Source organism: Rhipicephalus sanguineus, chromosome 1 (assembly GCF_013339695.2).
Source record: "Rhipicephalus sanguineus isolate Rsan-2018 chromosome 1, BIME_Rsan_1.4, whole genome shotgun sequence".
NCBI classification, from domain to species: Eukaryota; Metazoa; Arthropoda; class Arachnida; order Ixodida; family Ixodidae; genus Rhipicephalus; species Rhipicephalus sanguineus.
In genome coordinates, this window is record NC_051176.1 from 203,509,743 (window position 1) to 203,532,221 (window position 22,479).

General features: G+C 49.2%; 1 protein-coding gene across 11 annotated transcripts in view; it reads right to left on the reverse strand.

Annotated features, from left to right (window-relative positions):
* Positions 1-22,479, reverse strand: part of LOC119405804 (prolyl endopeptidase FAP) — a 445,209-nt gene that overhangs the window by 57,198 nt on the left and 365,532 nt on the right. For 6 of the 11 annotated variants that reach the window (XM_037672660.2, XM_049418807.1, XM_037672638.2 and 3 more), the window contains exon 2: positions 1,491-1,605. In XM_037672660.2, the coding sequence (XP_037528588.1) occupies positions 1,491-1,605 (115 nt within the window). Of the gene's footprint in view, positions 1-122; positions 210-1,490; positions 1,606-22,479 lie in introns of all 11 variants that reach the window. The other 5 variants (XM_037672649.2, XM_049418803.1, XM_037672633.2 and 2 more) reach the window with 1 other exon arrangement.

Consider the following 22,479-nt stretch of genomic DNA (forward strand, 5'->3'; position numbering starts at 1 on the left):
TGCACATGAGACTTAGAAGATAGGCTTGCCAAAAAGCTTTGAATAAACTTTACAAACCATAACGCAATGAGATGATTTTTTAAAAAGTCAAAGGAGGGTGCCATTTCCGATTGACGTGGTACCTGCCAACTCTGAAAGGCCAGAAAAAGGCCGGCCTCTCAGTGTTACGGCCTTACGTGACCTTGCAGACAGGAACTTCCATGTAGGTCCTGCAACGAAGAACCGCACAGCAAGGTGCCACAGGGAGTGAGTTACGTGCTACTTGTGGTCGCGTTTTCAGCGATATCACAGAATCTAGAAAACTATACCACATTGCACATAAAAAGGGCCGGCGTAGACTTCTAAACTGCTTTCACAAGTTAACGCTTTAGGGTGGCGTTTAAAACTTATGTCTAAGTGCTGTCACGATTTTTTAAATAGTAAAAGAACAGCTATAGCAGTAACATAACTAAAACTGTATGCCTATACGCTGAGTAAGCCTCCCGTTCTGAAAGGTCAGCAGTTGTATGCAGCCCTTCGAGCAACGGCCTCTGTTCACTGATGGTGCCGTTAAAATGTCTCGCTATTAGCAAGCTGCCACTTAGCCTACAAGTTGCGGTGTGACGTTTGCGCAATGAAAAGGAAACGCTAGGCCATCGTTTCCTGTTTCGCATACGCTCACATCGTGCGCAATTTGCTTTCAACAGCGACGACGCTCGAGACTACTTCTCAGACGCACAATTAAGGGCGCATGTAAGCGCGACGACGTTCACACCGACTTCTGTTTGCAATAACAAACAGAGCGCGAGAGGTGACGTGGTGGCAACATTTCCGAATTTTATCTGCGATCTAATCAAATGATGCCGAGGTAAGTCAGGATATATAGTCACGAAACCTCTGCCATTGTTCAGGGACTGCAGCTAAAACAAAACGTGGCAATATGAAAGAAATGAAAAAGCGAAGAAGCACGTCAACGTGTCTCTCAGGCTGCTACATCTAGCTGGTGTCAGAAAGTACTGTAGCACGCCACTATTCCAAGGGACCACGCGCCACCGGCGGTGGTTATACTAACAAAGTAGTATAAGCTTTGTTCTCAACCTCTTACGCAGCACATTATCTCGGCTTCTTTCGGGACCAGCGACATTCAACGATCTTCAGAAACATTCCGTCACGGGTAATCAGGTTCGGATTTCTCAGCAACGACGAGCAGAGGCCGTCAAAACAAAAGACACTGGCTATAATACAGTGCGCGGCACCTGTGCTCTCTGCAGGCCACATGAAAAACTGCTTCTTTCTTACGTTCCTTTGAAGCACCTCTATGCGGCTCTTCTGTGCGGCTCTTACACAAAACAGAATAACGGCCCTTTGAAAGGGGCCGTCATTCTGGCCTGCTGTGCGCCAGTCCCCTGCCTTGCCAAGAAAGTCCACGCTGAACTCTGAAGTGACGCTTCAGCTGGCACAACACACAGGCGCGTGAAAGAAAGCGAGCAAGCAAAGAACGAAGTCGTCACCGGGGGTGAGCAGTATGACGGCGGTGACGATGAGGGCGCAGACCCCAGCGATGACCAGAAGCGCGATGCCGATGCCCCGCCAGTTGCGACTGTCCGGTGCCGAGGACACCAGCTCCTACGCAAGAGAAAGCGACACGTCAGCGCATGGCAGTTCACTGGCCGCAGCATGGGACGCTTCGCTGCAGCCCCACGAATACACACGGAAATAGTTATCTGCCTTATAGGCTCACATGTGAAAAACAGACACTGAGAGAAAATGATATCTTACTTTCAGTTGAATATGAAGAAATGATGAGCAAAATTGAAATTAATGTTGACGAAGCTTGCCGCAAATGGTAGCCTTATCCACACCTTGAGTAACACGCCTGCGTTGCCTTACCAATTAATCTACCGTGGTGGCCATGCTCCAGACACTTTTTTTTTCTTAGCTATTTAGTGCATTGGCACAGGATAGGTTTGCGAGTGTTAGCCAGCACCACTCAAGTTCATGGCAGAGGATGCTGAACATAGTTTTAAGCGCCGCCGAACTTATAAGGCACAAGCAACTGGTTTATAAATCGTTAAAAGAAAAAAAAAGACTAACAACAAGTCCAGTCCCTTGAACCCCGTTATTCTTCTCGTTCTACGCGTCCCCAGACACACAGTGTATAATATGGCGCGCGCACAAAAGAAAAAGAAGAAGAGGAGGAGGAGAAAAACACGAAAGAATACCTTATCAGAGTGCCCTGACATTTCATGCCAAAGACGAAGCGGTTGGAGCAATTGAATGTCTCCCTTAACCCTCATCTCATTTTGTTCACAGCAGAGAGAGAGAGTGAGAGAAAGAGATGCATTTATTGAATTGTTGCTGTGTACGGCGTCTGCTCTTCTTTAAAGTCATCCATGAACAGAAAAGAAAAAAAAATTCCGACCAGTGTCGCCTGTCCCGCGGGCTCACTTGCTCAAAGTGCACCTCTAAAACGTCAATACTTTCGTGGCGCTAAATCGCACATCCAGCTCAAGTATTGCTACTGGACGTACCTTTTGCGTTTTACTATCAGCATTGGCAAGCTGTAGTTACTGTTAACAGAGCGAAAGAAGAGAACTAAACTAATCGCTGGTGTTCTTACGGCTTGTCTGAAACTGCCGGCTCGGAAATAAATCACTGCCGCCTTAATTTGCCCAGCTGGAGCGAAAGGTTCGTCTCGTGTCTTCTTTTTATTATTTCGTGGGTGGGGAGCGTGCGTCGCAACTTGCCAAAGATGGCGTGGAGTCGGAGAGCGGGGAGGAAGGCTAGCCAGGGAAAGGCAACGTAGTACATCCCCTGCAACAGAGGCGGCGAGAAAGCAAGGACCCGCATCTAGGGGCGCATCTTTCTCGGAGACCACGGACTGCGCGAAGAGGCTCGCGGTCGCATCGTTTCCCCACCCCCGATAAATGTGCGCGGTTCTCGTGACAGACTCGCGTGCACACTTCGTCACTGTCAGCGCCCTGCGGCCTCATGCACTGGCCGGAACCCGAAGCGCAGAAAGACAAGCACGACAGCGATGAATCCTTTAGTCGGTGCTTGTAGCGTGTCTAACGGTCTTTGGACGCTGGCGAAACGTTCTGGCAGATTGCCACGACACGATCGGCGGGAGGAGCACGCCGCGAAACGGGCCTTGTTCGGCCGGCAAGGCGGGGGTGGTGCACGCACTCGGGCCGCCGCTCCCGCGACGACGTTGCGCGGTGCAGTGCGGCTACGGTCCACGCTCGCGCGACAGAAAGCGAGCAGTGTATACGACCGCGTTTAGTTCGCAGCCTGAAGTAGCACGAAGGTGGCCATTTTAACCTCATCCAATCTTCTCTGGCGAATTCAGCTTGCTCTGGATAAACAGAAAAAACTTAGGAATCGATTGCGAATGTGCGACAATACTTGGAGCGCGCACAAGGTATTTGCTAACCTGATTCGGTAATTATTCTTACTGGCAGCGACGTTCAACAGGCGCTCTAGATGTTGTGGCAGATGTGCTAGAGCACTCGCCGAGGAAAAGTTTTAGTGTATGGACCGAAACGCGAGAGCACTTTCTTCGCTTTACTGAGCGCTCGCGGAAGCCGCGAGAAATCGCACCCGGTAATCCGGTGGGGAGCGAGCCATGCCTTTGCTCGTCAGCACATGAACGATATTGCTTACCTTAAATGACCTTTCCAGAAGACGAGGCGGTGACGCACAGGGGGCGGAAAGCGGTGTCCCATGTATTCGTTGTAACACTATAATGCGCTATATGTTGTCCAGGCACTGCGATTGCTCTTCACAGCGGTTTGGGCGACATTTAGCAGTGATTAATAACAGATCCCTTCAATCACGCATGTTTATTTTAAAATCAAAAACAGAGGTTCGCAGGAAATTGGAGACTTGAAGCGATCGACAGAGGGCAGACGAGGGACGTGTAAGGGTGGAGCCAGAAATCCCGACAAGGGTAGCGGCCCCTTGTTCCCTTTTGCGGAATATGTGCCAGCCTATATAACACACATATCCCTTGTTCGGTCTCTCGTGCTTGTTTTCGGTCGCTTCCAACGCATTGCTCTCGAGCCACAGAACCAGGGCCTGTGTCGTGGGTACCTCTCGGACGGTTTCGCTTTCTAACATGACGTTAATTGGGCTGCTGAATCTGTAGCCTTTCGCATGGATCCAGATGACCTCGGATTTGTCAGACCCGCACGTCAGCCCACTCCCCTGGGAGTCTTCTTAGATTGCTAATACTGCACCTTGGAGCGTGCATTTCTTTCTTTATTCCACGGGAAACCTCTGTTCGCCCACAGCGTAATGTGGTCCGCGTAGATCGTGCATCCTAAAACGGGTATCCGATCCAGTTCACGCGCCGGGCGACACATCGTCATGTTGAGGAGAGAGGAGATAACACTGCATCGTCCCTTTACTGAGCGTATTGAAGGCTGCCGATGTAACATGCCGAATACTATACTAGCCTCGCGGTTCAAGATAAACGCCATTACGTAAATATAAGTGCGTTTCCCACAGCCGGCGTGTTCGAGTTCTTTTAGCATTGCGGCATGAGAGACGTCAAACGCTCCTGCATGCGAGGTCCAGTGCGAGCACAATTCTCTCGTCGCCGTACGAGATACTAGAGAGGATTTTCTCACTTATTAGAAGGAGTGCGTGATGGCATGATAGCACCGTGGGGAATCAAATCATAAAACCTTGGAAATAACTGCGCTCGTACCTCTGCGGCCTGCTCTGGACCACCCTATCGTAGAGTTTGCCCAAGCATGACGTGAGTGACGTCGGCCGGAGTGTGTTGATCGAAGGATTGTTCTTTTTGTTTGGAGAACCATTGTTATTTTGGCCAATTTCCATTCTTTGGGCAAGTCGCCCATGGCCCAATACTAGCTATTAAAAATTTCAGTTATTTTCGAGAAGGCCGCCGAATCCATGTTTCGAATCATTGAATTGGTAATCGAGTCTGGGCCCAGAGCCGAGTGCTTGATGGTAGTTTGTACACGCCCATTTCCGACGAGTTGGCAATCTTTATGAGGATAGCATGTGCCTCGATCGGACATATCGCTTCAGGTATACTTCGCAGCTAGAGAAAACTAGAGGAAATGCTTTATCAAGAAAAATGCGAAAGACAACTCACTTGGCAACAGTACTGTAGTAGATGCAGACAGAGCGCGTATGTTTGCCACTTTGACTTAAATATTATTCGTGCTTCCTTGAAGCCACTCGCTACCGCTGGATTTTATTTGAGTGTTCGTATGCAGCATGATTTGTTTTTGTTTTTTCAAACAGAGATTAATGTTTTCCAATCGAGGAAATCGTGTGACGAAAATACCATCGTGGTTGTACTTCGGACACAAAGAATCGATTTGTGGCGAGTGTTGTTGCATAATTCACGCAGACGGGACTCGACGACGTCCACTTAATTTGAAATTCAATGCGCCTCTCGGAAAATCTGTCACTCGGAAGAAAAGGACGCGCGCAGAGCAGCAATTTGACGAAAACAATGTTGACGAAAAACACTCGCTACAATTCATGCCGCTCGCCCTTACGCTTAATTTCACTTGTCGGGATTATATAAAATGATGTCGGCGTCAGGGAATGGTGCCGATGTTTCCTTGTAACATGTGAAGAACAAAAACATATCGCGGACATTAAAAAAAAATCGCCAGGATGTAGTACGACGCGAAGCTAACAAATTTCAGGCAAGTCGTATAGAACACAACGAAAGGGGAAAGAAAACAACACAAAATATAAAAATGGCGAAACTTGCACTAAGCCGCGCAAGGCCTGAAACGGCGAAACTAGACGAAATCTGAAGACCAATACGGTTGCTTCTAGGTTAATAATAATAATAATAATAATAATAATAATAATAATAATAATAATAATAATAATAATAATAATAATAATAATAATAATAATAATATCTGGGGTGTAACGCCCCAAAACCACGATATGATTATGAGAGACGCCGTAGTGGAGGGCTCCGGAAGTTTCGACCACCTGGGGTTCTTTAACGTGCACCTAAATCTAAGTGCACGGGCCTCAAACATTTTCGCCTCTACCGAAAATGCAGCCGCCGCGGCCGGGATTCGATCCCGCGACTATCGAGTCGCTTCTAGGTTGCTTATAGGCCTTAGCTAGGTGATGCAGGTTGTTTCTAGGTTGCTTATACGTCGTTGCTAGGCTTTAGCTATATATACGTGATGCTAGGTTGTTTCTACCTTGGTTCTCAGTGCATAGAGATTCGAGTTAAACCACAGGCAGTCACAGGCACGACACCGATGTCGGAACTCCGGAGACAGGACCTCGCGTTGAAACCAAGCGTTCGCCCCTCTCATAGATCTACGGGCTGCTTATTCTAGTTGTAGCTAGGCAGAACTTGGTTGTAGCTAGGTTGAACTCGGTAGAACTTGGCTCTATCGAGGTTGACCATGGTAGTAGCTATAGGTTGAACTTGGCTATATCGAGGTTAAACTTGGTGTAGCTACGTTGAACTTGGTATTAGCTAGGTTCGGCCGGGGCTATGACTATAGGTGGTTTTCCGGTAGTACCACCTACCAATTTCTGTGGCACATACCCGTTTATGATAATGATAGTGTTCTGATAGGCCGCACAGTGGCACATACCCGTTTGATGACGATAATTTTCTTCATTTTTGGTGGACCAGTGGTGAGTAGTGGGATTTGCCCAGTTTCTGCGGCCCACATCCATTTGATGACGACCGTTTTGCTTTATACTACGCAACTTTTTTAGTTTGCTTATCTCTGCTTCATTACGCTGTACTTGCCAAGGTATTGTGTTACCCGGAGGCCGAAGCTAGTCAAGCTACTTTTTCAGCTTTTTGTCTCAGTCTCCTCATTTTCGCGATAAAAAAATAAACGAACAATCTCCGCTGCTGCGTCATCTGTGCAGTTTCCGGGAACGTTGCGTCGTTGTGCGGTGCTGTCTGAAAGGACAACGTATCGTTTGGCTTCACTGACAAAAGTTCATTCTTTCAACAGTGCGGCCGAGCAGCGCGAAAAACGGGACATAGAAGACACAGGACACAGCGCTGGGTGGGCTAGTTGGATCATGAACATTGTGGCAGAACCCACCTAAGAACTCTTTCAACATATTTCGTACTAGCGGATTATGCGGAAAATTGGCGATTGTGTTGGCAAGGGACGCGAGCTGCGCTGGTCAGCAACTGAAATTTAAGCCACTCTTGCGCATTTTCGACCGTTGCTACATACAGAACTGCTGACAGCACAGCGAACAGTTCGGCCTTTATTATTAACGCAACGTCGGATAGTGTGAACGCCTGTTTTATATGAAGCCGATCGACAAAAAGCGCAGAGGAGAGCGTTAAGGCACAATTTGCGCATGCATAAACGCAGCTGTGGCGCCGTTTTTCTTATACTAACTGCTGCGACGCGATCGCTAACAGATGTTGGGTTTCCGCTTTGCTGCGACGTCTTATAGAAGACATGCACAGCGTAACGTCAGAAAGACGAGACAGCGCTGCTGTCACATTCCGTGTGGACAAAAGGAAAAAAAAAAGACTATAAAATCAAACTCTAGTTTGGTGAATTAACTCTGAGGGCAAGAATAACACGGAACTTTTGAAATTATTAGTCGCTTTCAGTGGCGAACAGCGAGACAAGGAGCAGCGTCAAAGTAAACTCGTCGATTCGTTTTATTATCTCGTAAAGGCTTGTTTGCAAACACGCATCCTATCCAAGAGCGTCGCACGTGAAAGTTCTTTGGTGCATACGGACGTGTGGGAGGGCTAAGAAAACCCGCAACGGATGCCACTGTTTTCCTCAGAGTTTTCCTCAGTTTGAAGGAATTTCCGTGCGACGCTCAGTCAAGCATACATCTCCCTTCGGTGTCTGTTTGTGGCACGCTGCGCGGCACGTTCAGCGCAGACGGCGTCTCGCTGAACGCTGGTCCTGAGACATTCGACATGCCCGTAACACGTCCCAGAGAGGATGAAGCTCGAGCATTCCTATTACGCTTGCACTTGTTTTCGTATGGCTCGGAACGACAAGAGCGGCTCTATGGGGTGCCCGAGTTCAAGTTTGGGCACGACGCTCTAGCGGCTGAGCTGTGCGTTGCTGGGGATAGGCGGTTTGTCGTCGGATATGGCGGCGGCCAGGACACGTGCGCGCATGCGCTCCTCATTCGGCCCGAAGCACACTGCTAGTCAGCAATAGTTACATTGTGACGCACCACAGATGCAATCCGAGAGCTCTGCGCGTGCGCGGAAGCGGGGGCAGCAGTGTTGTGGCGGAAAGAGACGCGCCGTGGATATTCCCAGTTACGATAAGAGCAGTGGCGCCGCTCGACGTTGCTTTTAAGCCAATATGCATAGAAAAGTTTAGTAATACGAAGTACGAACAATGGCGTGATGCAATGATGAAAAGTGTTCAGCCTTCGACGGCCCACCGTGAGCTAGCGAAAATGACAAAATAAAATGCACAGAGCAGCGCGGCGGCACCGCTTGCGTGCTCCTTACCCTTGGGTTGGTCACACGTATTGAGATTGCTTTGCTTGCTCTCCGGAAACAGCGAAATATTCGCTAGGACACGAACAAGACAAAGAAAGAAAAGAAGCGGTAAAAAAAAGACGTCTTTCTATATGTCCTATTAAAAAACATTGAAAGTGACGCTGTCAGATTACAGCAAACAAGGGCTCCTTAAGAGGTTCTGCTCCCTCGCACATTTTATCAGAGGAAATCATTGTAGGCGTCGCGAACGACGCTAATTAGGACATAAGAAAGTCTGATTTTAAGCAGCGCTTACAGCTTTATAAAAAACAAAGAAAGAGAACAAAATACGCCTTCAAAATAAATAAAAATAAGTCGGCTGAATCAACTTCACTTGGCTGCTGGCGCGGGCGCCCCATCGTGTTTAATTTTGAGTGCGAAAAATGAAAAAGGTTTGGGCGCCGGCTCTCGTTAGACCTCTCTTCTCGTTGGAGTCCCTCGTGGTAGTCTTTTTTTCCCCTATCACATAACAAACGAGCTACATATTCGTTTGTGGAAGGCGCATATATAGCGTCATTATTTGCGCCCTCCAAACGTAGGACCGCCGACAAGGCGCACGCTGCTGCGGGCTTGTGTGTGTATACCGGGTGTTTAAAGAAATGCGTCCGAAAATGCTGAAAACGAAGGGACTGCGAGATTTGCTCGCTACCTTCGGCATTACATTTTCCGTGGCGGCAGACATATTAAGACGACTAGAGACACCACTTACGGCTGTAATGAAATAAACTAAATTAACTGACTCTTTAATTAGCGGAGACAGCCGGTCGGGCCAAATGGGAGAATTGAAGTCCTTCCCGCGAAAAGCCCCTTGCACTTTGAGATTTCTAAAAAAGCGGCAGCTGGTATCATTTTCGCGGAGTGATGAAATCCGACCGATTTCGTCGAAGAAGCCATAAAAACTGAACGTCCACAGTGAGCGAGCGTCGTAAAATCAGCCATCGACGTACTTCGCTTCGTGAGTGTGCGGCTGCGCTTACCATTACAGCACGCATAGCGCTCGCAGGTTAACGAATGCAGGAACAAACACCGCTGAAATCGTTGTCGGGAAACAGTGGAATCATTCTGGACGTCCGATAGGGTATGGCAGTTGCGCTCATCGACACTTCGGTTTCGCCGATGAATTTGGTCGAATTTCATCACTCGCAGAAATTACCAGCGGCCCCATTCTTTTAGAAATCTCAAAGCGGCAATAAGCTATTCTCCCATTCGACCCGACCACCTATCTCCTCTAATTGAAAAGATAATTATTTTGCTTCTTATAATTTTTACTATAATTAATGTCTCTAGTCATCTGAAAATGTCCGCCGCCACGGAAAAGCTAATTATTAAGGTAGCAAACAAATATCGCATTTCCATTATTCTTGACTATTTTCGGACATTTCTTGAAACAACCTGCATATACATACACATGTAGGAACGGCATTCTTTTTTTTTTACACACGAACAAACTTATTCATCAGAAATATATATCCATTTAATGCTGATCTATAGGAAATTGTCTCGCATTCAGCCAGTATACGCCCGCACAAAAGACATGCTTGTATCCCACATAAGCTCCTTTGCACAGGCGGTAGTACGAATGACAATTTATGAATCAGGTACGGTTATTTGATGAAACGTTTCTTTACTAAACATCAGACACATAGCTGTTACCAGCCATCCTTTCGCCTCCAAAATTTTTATCACCTTAATCGAGCAAGGAACCTGTAAATTATCATATATCCCGCTCCATGTAAACAAGTTTCAAACATCATACATGGCTACGAAAACGAAAGCTAAACATCACTCAACGTGACTGTTTCTGACTCACTTGCATGTATTTGCAAAACGCTTGCTAATACGAAATTAACAAAAACGTGCCGAGCTAGAGTAGTCGCTGTGTTTCGTAGAAGCAAGTGAACTTTTTGACGAACGACAAGCGCACGCACGCACGCACGCGCGCACGCACACGCGCGCACACACACACACACACACACACACACACACACACACACACACACACACACACACACACACACACACACACACACACACACACACACACACACACACACACACAGTCTATAGGTTACTATAGGGTTCCCGTACGTTGTTCACGAACAATTTATAATGCGCAGTGTGCACATTTGTGGTGAAATAGGAAAGAAACATTTACACCGGCAGTGTTACAACACTAAGAAATGACCTGTGCAGTACTGTGCGCAACATTGATATCACCATCCGACTGTCTCAGGAATGTCAGCATAAAGGCAATACCGACACCGGATCAGTCGAACGGATCGATATCTTAGTCACCGACCGCGAGTCATTGAAGCGGATCCGCACGGTTTCCACAGCGCGAAGCGACAACCAAAGAAACGCGTCGGGCTGCGCGGTGCGGCCAGCGTGAAAATGTGCCCTCGACGCGTAAATGGGCTTCAGCAGTCTCCCCGTTCGCTTCGGTCGGCCAGAGAGTCGGGGCTGCAGTTGGCGAGTCGCGAGTGCGCCACACGCTCAACGTAGCCATGAGCAGCAGCGGCGCGCTCAGAGTGACACAGCGCCGGTTGGGCGGCCGCGGCAGGCACTGCTGGTTCCGTGAACTTAACGGCTGACTGCAGGAACGTTTTTGCGTCGCTGCAACGCGTTTTTTTTCTTCATTTACTTCCTCCTTTCTCGTCTAAATAACGTTCCTGGCGCCGCGTCGAGGGCACACAATGCGGTCGCCGACAGGACGGCGCGCCACGGCGGCGCGGAGACCGTACAGAGGGAAAAAGGGTGACACGGAGGGACGCGAGCACCGCGATGGTCGGAAATGAAATGGGGGCTAGCCGAAACCGGGGTTAGGCAAGGCAATCGGGAGAGAGGGGAAGGACGGCAGTACACGGCGACCCACGAGGCCTGGCGAGTCGCCGGCGCGCGCGTTCTTTCTCTATTCGCACTTCAAAAACGCGGCTGTATGAACTGCGCGCGCGAGCGCACGCGCGAAACTTGAGCTTCCGAAGAAAGGCGGCTTGTGAAGGAATAAGAAAGTGGCCGTGAAGCGCTCTTATAGTGCGCAAGGCATACCAGGCCACACAGGGTCCGAGCGCAAACGGAGCAGCGGCACAAACCACCGCTGTTATTGGGGAAAAGGTGCCGCACGGGAAGCTCCGAAATAGGGTGCGTGCAGGAAAACCAATGACGGCTGCAGGAAAATAGCGGTTTCGGCTTCGGGGACAGCCGCGGGGATATCTCGCACAGAAAACCAATTTAGGGACGCTGCCTTCCGGAAACCACGCGAGAGAATGGTACTGGTATACGAGCTACGTCCATCACCGCAGAAAAAAAAAAGACGCAAAATACCAAAGAAGAAAGGCACAGTCAAGTCGCAGAATTGACGAGAACACGCCACGCGCGTGCGGTTTCATAAGGGACGTGTGAGCCGTCACTAGCATCCGTCCTCTGCTTCTTAATGCTGTTCGCTGAGAAGAATGGCGATGAAGGAACGTTGCCTCTGTCTATACCCGAGGACGTGAACGCCTATTCGATTTTTTCGAACCAAGACACGCGTCAGGTGCGAATAGGCGCAGCAACAACTGCAAAAGATCAAAAGCGGCGCCGCGGCCATTTCGAGTGTGCACGCTCGACGCGAGCGGAGTTCAATTGAGGCCCCAGTTTGCTTGGTCGAAGGCAGGCGAATTCGAAGCGCGCCAGGGCGGCGTGGTGAGCGAAGCGGCAGTTTTCCAAGCACGTGCATTTTGTTGCAAAACGAAGGTGACCACTGGGCGGTGAGACGTGGTAGTCTAAGTTGTGCGATAGGAAACTCTGGACGAAGAAATATTTTTTCGCTCCCATAATGCTGTCCATTTACAAGCAACGCACAAGATGCGTATTTGTTTAGTCTGCGCGGCTGTCTAAACCTCGGAAGAAACGAAAAACTACTAAGGAGAAAAGCTTTTTTTTTTTCAGGAGCTTTACGTAATTCCATATGCAACTGCAAGTGCCACCCTCTCTCCAGCAACAGCACGATCATTACACTACCCGCAACATTTTTCTTGCTATAACGAAACAGCAACGACGCAGCGGTAAAATAAGTAAACGAATAATAACCTTAAGAAACAGCTGTTGAATGTATTTTCTAATTTAGCGTGTCGCATACAAAACAATAGAAATGAGCTGTCAGGTGAAGTGACGAAGACATTTTCGCAAACGGGATTACACTTCTAATCAAGCTGCTTTTCGAGCATGTCAAGCAAGTGAGTGAGTGAGTAAAAACTTTACTTAAAAACCAAAGTACTTCGGGGGGCGGCTTTGTGATTAAGCGGCCGCGAGGCCCTGGGTCCGGCCGGCAGCTTCTGCTCTCTTGATAACCTTGGCCTGCAGGTCAGGGTCAGAGCTGCGCAGCACAGCCTCCCACTGCTCAGTATTATTTACCTCCTGACAATAAAATTAGCGAGCATACCTAGGCTACTAGGATATATATATATATATATATATATATATATATATATATATATATATATATATATATATATATATATATATATATATATATATATATATATATATATATATATATATATATATATATATATATATATATATATATATTGCTACGTAGCTAACCCATCAAGAGCCAGACATTCTGCATACAGAAGACGACAAAGAGGACTGGCCTGTCGGTCTGCTGTGGGTGCTGTCCTCCATCTTGACCGATGCTGTACACATCAGTGCAAATACACTTGTAAATAGTCACGCCTCGTGTCATTTTACGTAACATCTTTGTGGTGGAGGCGCTGGTTGTTCCCTGTACCCATCACGAAGCTCCGCAACGGCCGTATCATCGCGGGTCCGACCATGTCACAAGTTGACGGAACATCGTCGTCACCGCCTGCCCCTCCCGTGGCTTCGACCTACGTAGTCCTACCTCCTGCTCGTGATCCTGGCGTATTCTCCGGACAGGATGGCGTTGACATTGACAAATGGATCAACCTGTATGAACGCATCAGCGCCAGCTATAGGTGGGACCCGACCCTTATGCTCGCCAACGTACTTTTCTACCTTGATGGCCCACCGCGGGTGTGGTTCGAGACGCACGAATCTGACATTACGAGCTGGGAATCCTTCAAAGAGAAGATCCGCGACCTTTTTGGCAACACCGCTGGACGGCAGATGGCTGCGCGGAATCAACTGGCAACTCGAGCACAGACCTCTACGGAATCGTACGTCGCGTACATTCACGACGTCATCGCCCTTTGTCACCAGGTTGATGAGCACATGCCTGAGTCGGAGAAGGTATCGCATGTGCTGAAAGGTATCGCAGACGATGCCTTCAACCTGCTTGTTTATACCAACGTTGCCACCGTCGACTCAATTATTAAAGAGTGCCGACGGTTTGAACAAGCCAAGAGCCGCCGTATAACTCAAGAGATTTACGCGGCTTCCCAACACGGCCGCAACCTCATCTTGTGAAGCCGCTCCCCAGCCGCCCACCTATGACAATGTCACACGCATTGTTCGTCGGGAGATTGAAGCTGCCTGTCCTGCTCCCATTCAACCACCCGTTTTTACAGCACACACCACTGACCCTTTACAGCCATCGGTGGCCTTCATTCAAGCTGTGGTCAGGCAGGAGTTTGCAAACCTCGGCCTTCCTTCAGCATGTCCCCTGACTCGCCCTGTAGTACCGCCTTACTCCCCAGGCAACGCTCGCCGATCCTCTCCTACAGTGCCCTTCCGCAACCCTACGGAATGGCGAACACCCGATGACCAGCCTATCTGCTTTTCCTGTCACCAGCCAGGGCACGTTTCTCGCTATTGCCGTCGCCGCTGGTCCAACCCACCACGCCAGACCTACCCTACCTACATGCGCCCTACCACTTCTACACGTTCAGCCGCTGCACCCTCCAATTTCTACTCGTCCTCTCACGAACCTCTCACCAATGACGCTACTTCGCCCGTTCGCCGCTACTCCCGCTCGCCGTCGCCGCAACGCCGCCAATCCCGCTCTCCGCAGCCTCGACGCTTTCCCTCGCCGACCTTCTCTGGACGCTCGCAGCAGGAAAACTAGATATTGCAGCTTATGGAGGTGAAGCTGCAATACCGTCGACGCCTACAAATCCTCTACTGACGCTGCCCACACACCACAGCCTGCTTGAAGTAAAAGTCGACAATGTTCTTGTGACCGCCCTCGTTGACACAGGCGCGCACCTGTCTATTATGAGCGCCCCTCTACGCCGCCGTTTGCAGAAGATTATGACGCCGTCCACGACACAGGCAATACGTGTTGCCGATGGCGGTACTGTAGAAGTAATCGGAATGTGCACTGCTCGTGTCAGCATTGCCGGTCGTCACACCGTCGTCCTTTTCGCCGTTCTAGCTCGTTGCCCTCATGACCTCATACTTGGCCTTGATTTCCTTTCGGCACACTCGGCCTTAATTGACTGTTCTTCTGGTACACTCAGCCTCGATCTTCCTCTTCTCGCCGATTACTGTGAAAAGCCCGTCAGCCGCTTGAGCCCAACCACTTTTGTTCGCCTGCCACCTCGAGCAGTGACGTACGTCTGTTTGTCATCGACCCCTCCAGTTCCCGACGGCGACTACATCGTTACACCTATAACAGACGCACGACTTACGCGCAATATTACTGTGCCGCATACCATCGCCACCATAGTGGATAACTCCGTCTTCCTTCCGCTCCTCAATTTCGGCCTCATCCCCCAAGTGTTGCCCTACCAGATGTCGCTCGCCCAACTCACAGCTATAACCGACGATGACATCAACGTTGTCGCCGTAACTGCTCCGGACCAAGCTGAAGTCTCACGGTTGCCCGGTTCTGACGCCGCCATTTTTCGAACCATGATTGGATCAGACCTTTCTCCTGATCAGGCCGACGCTCTCTCTCAGGTCTTGGCATCCTATAGTGACATTTTCGACATCCATGATCGTCCCTTGGGCCAGACTAAGATTGTCACTCACCGAATTAACACCGGTGACTCTGCACCCATCCACCGCCGGCCTTACCGCGTGTCTGCATCAGAGCGAGCAGTGATTCAAAAAGAAGTGGCCAAAATGCTAGCGAAAGATATCATCGAGCCATCGTCTAGCCCTTGGGCCTCCCCCGTGGTATTAGTAAAGAAGAAAGACGGCTCCTGGCGTTTCTGCATTGATTATCGGCACCTCAACAAAATTACCAAGAAAGACGTGTATCCTCTTCCACGTATCGACGACGCACTCGACTGTCTCCATGGCGCCACCTTCTTTTCATCTCTCGACCTCCGATCTGGCTACTGGCAAATTGCTGTAGACGACATGGATCGTGAGAAGACCGCATTCGTTACCCCTGACGGCCTTTACCAATTCAAGGTCATGCCCTTCGGTCTTTGCAACGCTCCAGCAACCTTCGAGAGAATGATGGACACGCTGCTTCAAGGATTTAAATGGTCGACGTGCTTGTGTTACTTGGACGACGTGATCATCTTCTCACCCACCTTCGCAACACACCTTGAACGCCTTTCGACCATTCTATCAATATTCCGACAAGCTGGCCTCCAGCTCAATTCCTCGAAGTGCCACTTCGGTCTTCGTCAAATTACTGTGTTGGGCCACCTCGTTGACGCTTCCGGTGTACGACCAGACCCGGCCAAAGTCCGCGCTGTAACGAACTTCCCCGTTCCTCGCTCTGTCCATGATGTTCGCAGTTTCGTGGGCCTGTGCTCGTACTTTCGCCGTTTCGTGAAAAACTTCGCGGCACTCGCACGCCCACTCACTGACCTTCTCAAACAAGACGTCCCGTTTTGTTGGGGTCCTCTCCAAGCTGACGCCTTTTCTCAGCTAATCACCGCTCTAACGACACCACCTATTCTTGCACATTTTGACCCCGATGCTCCTACAGAAGTGCGCACAGACGCTAGTGGTCACGGCATCGGCGCAGTATTGGCCCAAACGCAGCGGGGCACTGATCGTGTTATTGCGTACGCAAGTCGGCTCCTCTCGAAGTCTGAACGCAACTACTCTATAACCGAACGAGAATGCCTTGCCCTTGTCTGGGCGGTTTCAAAATTCCGCCCTTACTTGTATGGCCGCCCATTCCGTGTCGTGACAGATAATCACGCGCTTTGTTGGCTTTCTTCACTGAAGGACCCTACTGGACGACTTGGTCGGTGGGCGCTGCGTCTTCAGGAGTACTCCTACTCAGTTGCCTACAAGTCTGGACGCCTCCATCTGGACGCCGATTGCTTGTCCCGTTACCCTGTTGAACAGCCAGACGGATCGGTCATCGAGCCTAGCGCCAGCGTCATGTCCATGTCTCAGTTTCTTCAGATTGGTGACGAACAACGTCGCGATGCTTCCTTGCGATCACTCATTAGCCGTCTCGAATCTGCCCCTAACGACGCGTCACTCCGCATGTTCGTCCTCTTGAATGGCACGCTGTACCGTCGTAGCGTTCTGCCCGATGGCCCTGAGTTACTTCTCGTCGTGCCTAAACATCTGCGTTCAACGGTCCTGCATGAGCTTCACGACGAGCCCACTGCCGGCCACCTGGGCATATCTCGCACGTACGACCGTGTTCGGCGCCGCTTCTTTTGGCGCGGTCTCGCCCGGTCCGTTCGACGTTACGTGGCCTCCTGCGATAAATGCCAACGTCGGAAGCGACCTGCCGCACCCCCTGCTGGACTCCTCCACCCGATCTCCATCCCTACCGAACCTTTCTTCCGTGTTGGTGTAGACCTTCTCGGCCCTTTTCCTGAGTCCAACTCTGGCAACAAGTGGGTCGCCGTTGCTATAGACCATGCGACCAGGTACGCCATCACTCGAGCGCTCCCCACCAGCACTGCTACTGACGTTGCCGACTTTTTGCTCCACGACGTCATTCTACACCATGGCGCTCCTCGTCAACTGCTCACCGATCGTGGCCGCGCATTTTTGTCACGAGTAATTGACGATCTTTTACGCTCATCCTCAACGCAGCACAAGTTGACTACTTCCTACCATCCCCAAACAAATGGCCTCACCGAGCGCCTAAATCGCACTCTCACGGACATGCTCTCCATGTATGTCTCATCTGACCACCATGACTGGGACCTGGCGCTACCTCACGTGACCTTCGCTTACAATTCATCGCGTCATGATACCGCCGGTTACTCACCTTTTTATATGCTCTATGGCCGTGATCCGACGTTACCACTGGACACCCTACTTCCGGCTACTACATCTCCGCCGAGCGAATACGCACGGGATGCTATCGCTCGTGCAGATTACGCGCGTCAGATCGCCCGCTCTAGGCTGTCGGCTTCACAAGCAACCCAGAAGACCCTCTACGACAGCAGGCATGTCCGACGTTCATTTCTCGCCTGGTTCCCTCGTTCTCCTGTGGTGCCCAGTTCGTCGTGTTGGCCTGTCCGAGAAGTTGTTATCCCGCTACATGGGTCCATACCGTATCGTCCGCCAGGTAACGGACGTCACCTACGAGATCGTTCCCGTCTCGGAGACTAACCCGCCTGCAAACACGCCCAGTGACGTAGTGCACGTCAGTCGGCTCAAACAATACCGCCCTCCTTCTGAAGAACATGTTTAAAGTGCACCGAGACGGCGCTTTTACCGCCGGGGGTTATGCTACGTAGCTAACCCATCAAGAGCCAGACATTCTGCATACAGAAGACGACAAAGAGGACTGGCCTGTCGGTCTGCTGTGGGTGCTGTCCTCCATCTTGACCGATGCTGTGCACATCAGTGCAAATACACTTGTAAATAGTCACGCCTCGTGTCATTTTACGTAACAATATCATAGCCATGCACAATATAGTATAGCAAGGGATAGGTAAAACTAGTGAGGGTGAAGAGTAGTGAATTGAGAGCGATGAGGAAAGAAAAGGAGGAAGGGCGGAAGGGGAAGTGTATCACATCCATTTATAGTGTAGTTTAGCAAAATGTGGGAAGGCCATAGCAAGTATAGTAAAGCAAGGGGGCAAAATGGAAGTGACGTTGAGAAATGATGTAAGGTGATTGATGGTGTGGAAGAGAGAAAAGAGGAAGGGGAGGGTAGAGCATAGCATAGCCGCGTATTGTATAGTATAGTAGAGGGTTGGAAGGGAAGTGAAGGTGAGGAGGAAGGAAACTAGGAGTAATGTGAGGGTGAGCAGGATGGAAAGGCAATAGCATAGTATAGTATTGTATACTAAGTAGTATAGCGAGAAGTGGAACTTAACAAGGTGTGGGTTCCAGCTAGTTGGTACTCCATGATCAACATGGGGAAAGGGAAGTGCAAAAGGGAAGTCGGTTAAAGAGGAGCATATTATACCAGTATAGTAATCTGGGACGTCAGCGTGACGTTGCAATGTGATGGCGTCATCACATGATGGTGATTTTTTAGCATCACTCGTGCGGACGCCACCTACGCGGGATTTCCGTCCACGGTAAATTTTCTTTATTGATGAGACATACGCTCAATATTCTGCAGAAGGCACGGCGTACAACACTCCATCTATCATGTCGGTGGTGGCGAAAATGCTTGAGGCTCGTGTACGTAGATTTATGTGCACGTTAAAGAACCCCAGGTGGCCGAATTTGCGGAGCCCTCCACTACGACATTCCTCATATTATTATGGGGGTCTTAGATATTAAACCCCCACGCATATTATGTATCTATCACAGAAACGGTTAGGCCAGAAATAAGCTTTTACACATGTGATAGGCTTTCCCGTATCTTCTTTGAAAGCTTTTGGACTGCACTACTTCTCCTAACGTCGCTTTATTGACGAATTTGTAGTTCCACATTAAACTACGAGTAATTCTTGGTTGTTGCATATGTTACTGCCATGTATGCAATCCTGGGTTTACCATGAGACTAATTATGTGGCTGCCATGTCAACGTCACGGTAGCACAAGTTATACAATCAGAAACCAGGAGAGAAAGAAGGTAAAAAGGGAGAAGGCATGGAGGTTAAACAGACACCAGTCAGATTGTGTACCCTACGCTGGGGGAAAGGGAAAGGGGATGGAAATATGAGAGAGAGCAGCGAAGAAAAGAAGGAAATTATCAATAAATATTGGCGCGTATGTGTCGGTGGCACTGTAAATACTCAAAGGGTAGCTTCTTGCAAATCATAAGCAGTCGCAGTGTGAGAGCCACGCATTGGACTACATTTACCTTTTCAGGCGATTGCTCTGTTCCATATTCGCCCCCCCGTGAAGCTTTCTACACCTCTCACGTGCTGTTGAACTGCCCTTAGGATCGGCTAACCTTTCGCCAAACGACGATTTCGTGTGATGATATCATCATATGACATCACGGCGACATCGCAAAATTCCCCTAATATGTGGCGTGTTGACAACGTCAAAAATTACGGCAATCTGTCACGTGATGATAACGACCACGGCACTCCCTCTACAAACGTCTCTCGCTCTCAGAAGGCACGTGGCTTCTTGAACCAGTTCATTGAACTGCTGTGCTTCACTCAAGGTCACCATGTGACGAGACTCGGGAGGCTTTCGCTTAATAGCGCTTTCCATTGGGCGAGCAGGAGGACTTTTAACTGCGCTCAAAGTGCTCTCGCGAGTTACGGCGCCTTCCAGTGGTAGGGCAGGAGCGGGGGCAATGTGTTTCATCGGTCGAGGAGGAGCACTTTTTCGGCGCCGGGGGCAGCCCAGAGCAGTTCTTGGTGCTCCGCCGCCAGCGGCGGAGTAAAGAGAGCACGCAGGAAGTCCCATGACCTTTCTCACGTCAGTTCTGGTGTTATGCCCGGGAAGGCCCGGGGAGGACAGTGCGCGGACAGCGCGCTGACCGTGCGAGCGTGAGCCATGCCTGAACATGTCCGCGAAGCGTGCGCGCAAGTGCGGGAAATGTTTGGTCACATGACGTCTGACATCACGCGCGGCCTCTATTTGCTCTGCTCTCGGAGCAGCGTGATTGTTCCATTCGGGAGACGAGAGCACGCGTCCTCGCTGACCCCGTGTGCTGCTCTGGCTGCTCGTTCCCCTTGCTCCTGCTCGTCCAATGGAAAGCGCCATAAGAGTATGCATTGATCGGAAGCTCGCTAAGCGTAGCTAATAATTTACGAGTAGTAGCGAATGCACTTTATCCCCTCTTGTAATTGGTGTTACTCTTTTGTGTTTTGCAGACATGTGCTCAAAATGCAGTGAAGAAAGATTCTCTCCAGCTGCAAACTATAGATGACGTGCTTGCGGTCATGTACGCAGCCGGGCATTCCTTTGGCTGGACCTGAATCCGAAGTGACACCGTCGTCATGATGTGCTAAATGGCATCAAATATATTACGACTCCCCCCTAATTTATCAAGTACAGGGAAGCCCCCACCTCCCACGTTCATGTTCTACATATCCCGAAAGGTTCTACATATCCCTAAAGGTTCTACATATCCCATGAGGTTCTACATATCCCGAAAATAAAACCCGCCTTTGGCACGCCCATTTTCAACCCACCGACAGCTGAGGCCAACCAGTTTATCATCACCTGCATAGATTTTGGTTTAACACAAATCGTCAACTGACCCATACGTTTGACTCAAACTACTTCGGCAATAGACCTACTACATACGTCATCAGATACTGTCACGTCACCTGTATTGCATATGCCTGGCGTGAGCGGCCATAATATTTTGCATTAAACGTTGTATTTGTCGCATGCATCATCAGCAAAACGCTCCAAGGATATCACAGACTATAACAAGAGTAACTATCTAAGAATTAACAATGAACTGAGCTCCTTTTAGGGGCGAAGCTCCTTAAGGCGGGACCCGTTCGTCCCTCGTAGTCGGCGTCGTAGTAGTAGTAGCAGTAGTAGTAGTCGTAGTCCGTAACAAGTCTTACGCTTGACCTCCAAGGTGGTGCCGGTGGGAGATTTTTCCTGTGCGTTGTTGAACAATAAAAAATTCGCAGCGTGCGCGTTAACTAAAAGCCGAATTCTTCTGTCTCTCATTCCCCATTAGCAGCCATTGGCATGTTCCAGTAGGAAACGTTAGTAGAAGTAGAAGTGGTAGTGTTAGCTAAAAGCCGACTTCTTCTGTCTCTCATTCCCATTAGCAGCCATTGTTTACCTCCAAGGTAGTGCCTGGTGAGATTTCTCCTGAGCGTGATTAAACAATAAAAATTTTGTTCAAAACGCCGTTGATTGATGAAATAAACCAACGAAAGACGCCAGATGTTTCGTAAAAGCAAAACGAAAGAACGCCAGATGTTTGTAAAGCAAAACGAAAAGACGCCAGCTGCTTAACGAAAGACGCCAGATGTTTTCTAAAGCAATGGTTTTCTAAACAATGAAAATTCACAGCGTACATGTAAAATTAAAGTGAGCTGCAAGTCGGCATAACTCATCGAACCTTTAGTATAAACGCGCCCGATCTCACGTCGGTGATGATGTACTGGGCAGAATTCACGTTAGATTCACGGTTTACCGATGAACCTCCGCAGCTTCGCCCACTCATCATCATTCACTCCGTGGATATGCTGTGATTTTTTAGACATTTTTCACCAGATTATCTCGAGCGTTTGGTCGAAGCTAATTGGTGATTGTTCCGAAATAATATCTCTGAACTGATTCATCCCCATGTCCCTGTTGGCCGGTTGTATTCCAATGACAAAGCTACGTGGTATACCAGATATTGAAACCGACTTCCAAACACAAAAAAAAATACTTTTTAGAATCGCTAATCGCTTTTTAGAATCGCCCACTGGACAGCGTACAAGACAGCCTCTTAGCATATTCGCGAGCATTAAAGGCTACTAAATTCTCGTTCTTTAACGTAACCCTGCCTAACTAAATGAAGAGGAACCCTAAACGCTTCTGGAGTGTAATGAAACCAGTTAACATCAGTAAAGTGTCATTACTTGCACCTATCGGCGAACCTATTCCCTACCATCTTTGTGCTACTGTACTAAACGATACAATCATTAAGTCGTTTTCTTCATCTAATGATACTCAACGTCCTCATCTTCAATCGTACAATCATTTCGTAATGAATCCCATCATGCTTGACTCGCATGGGATGGTCACTGTTATCGATAACC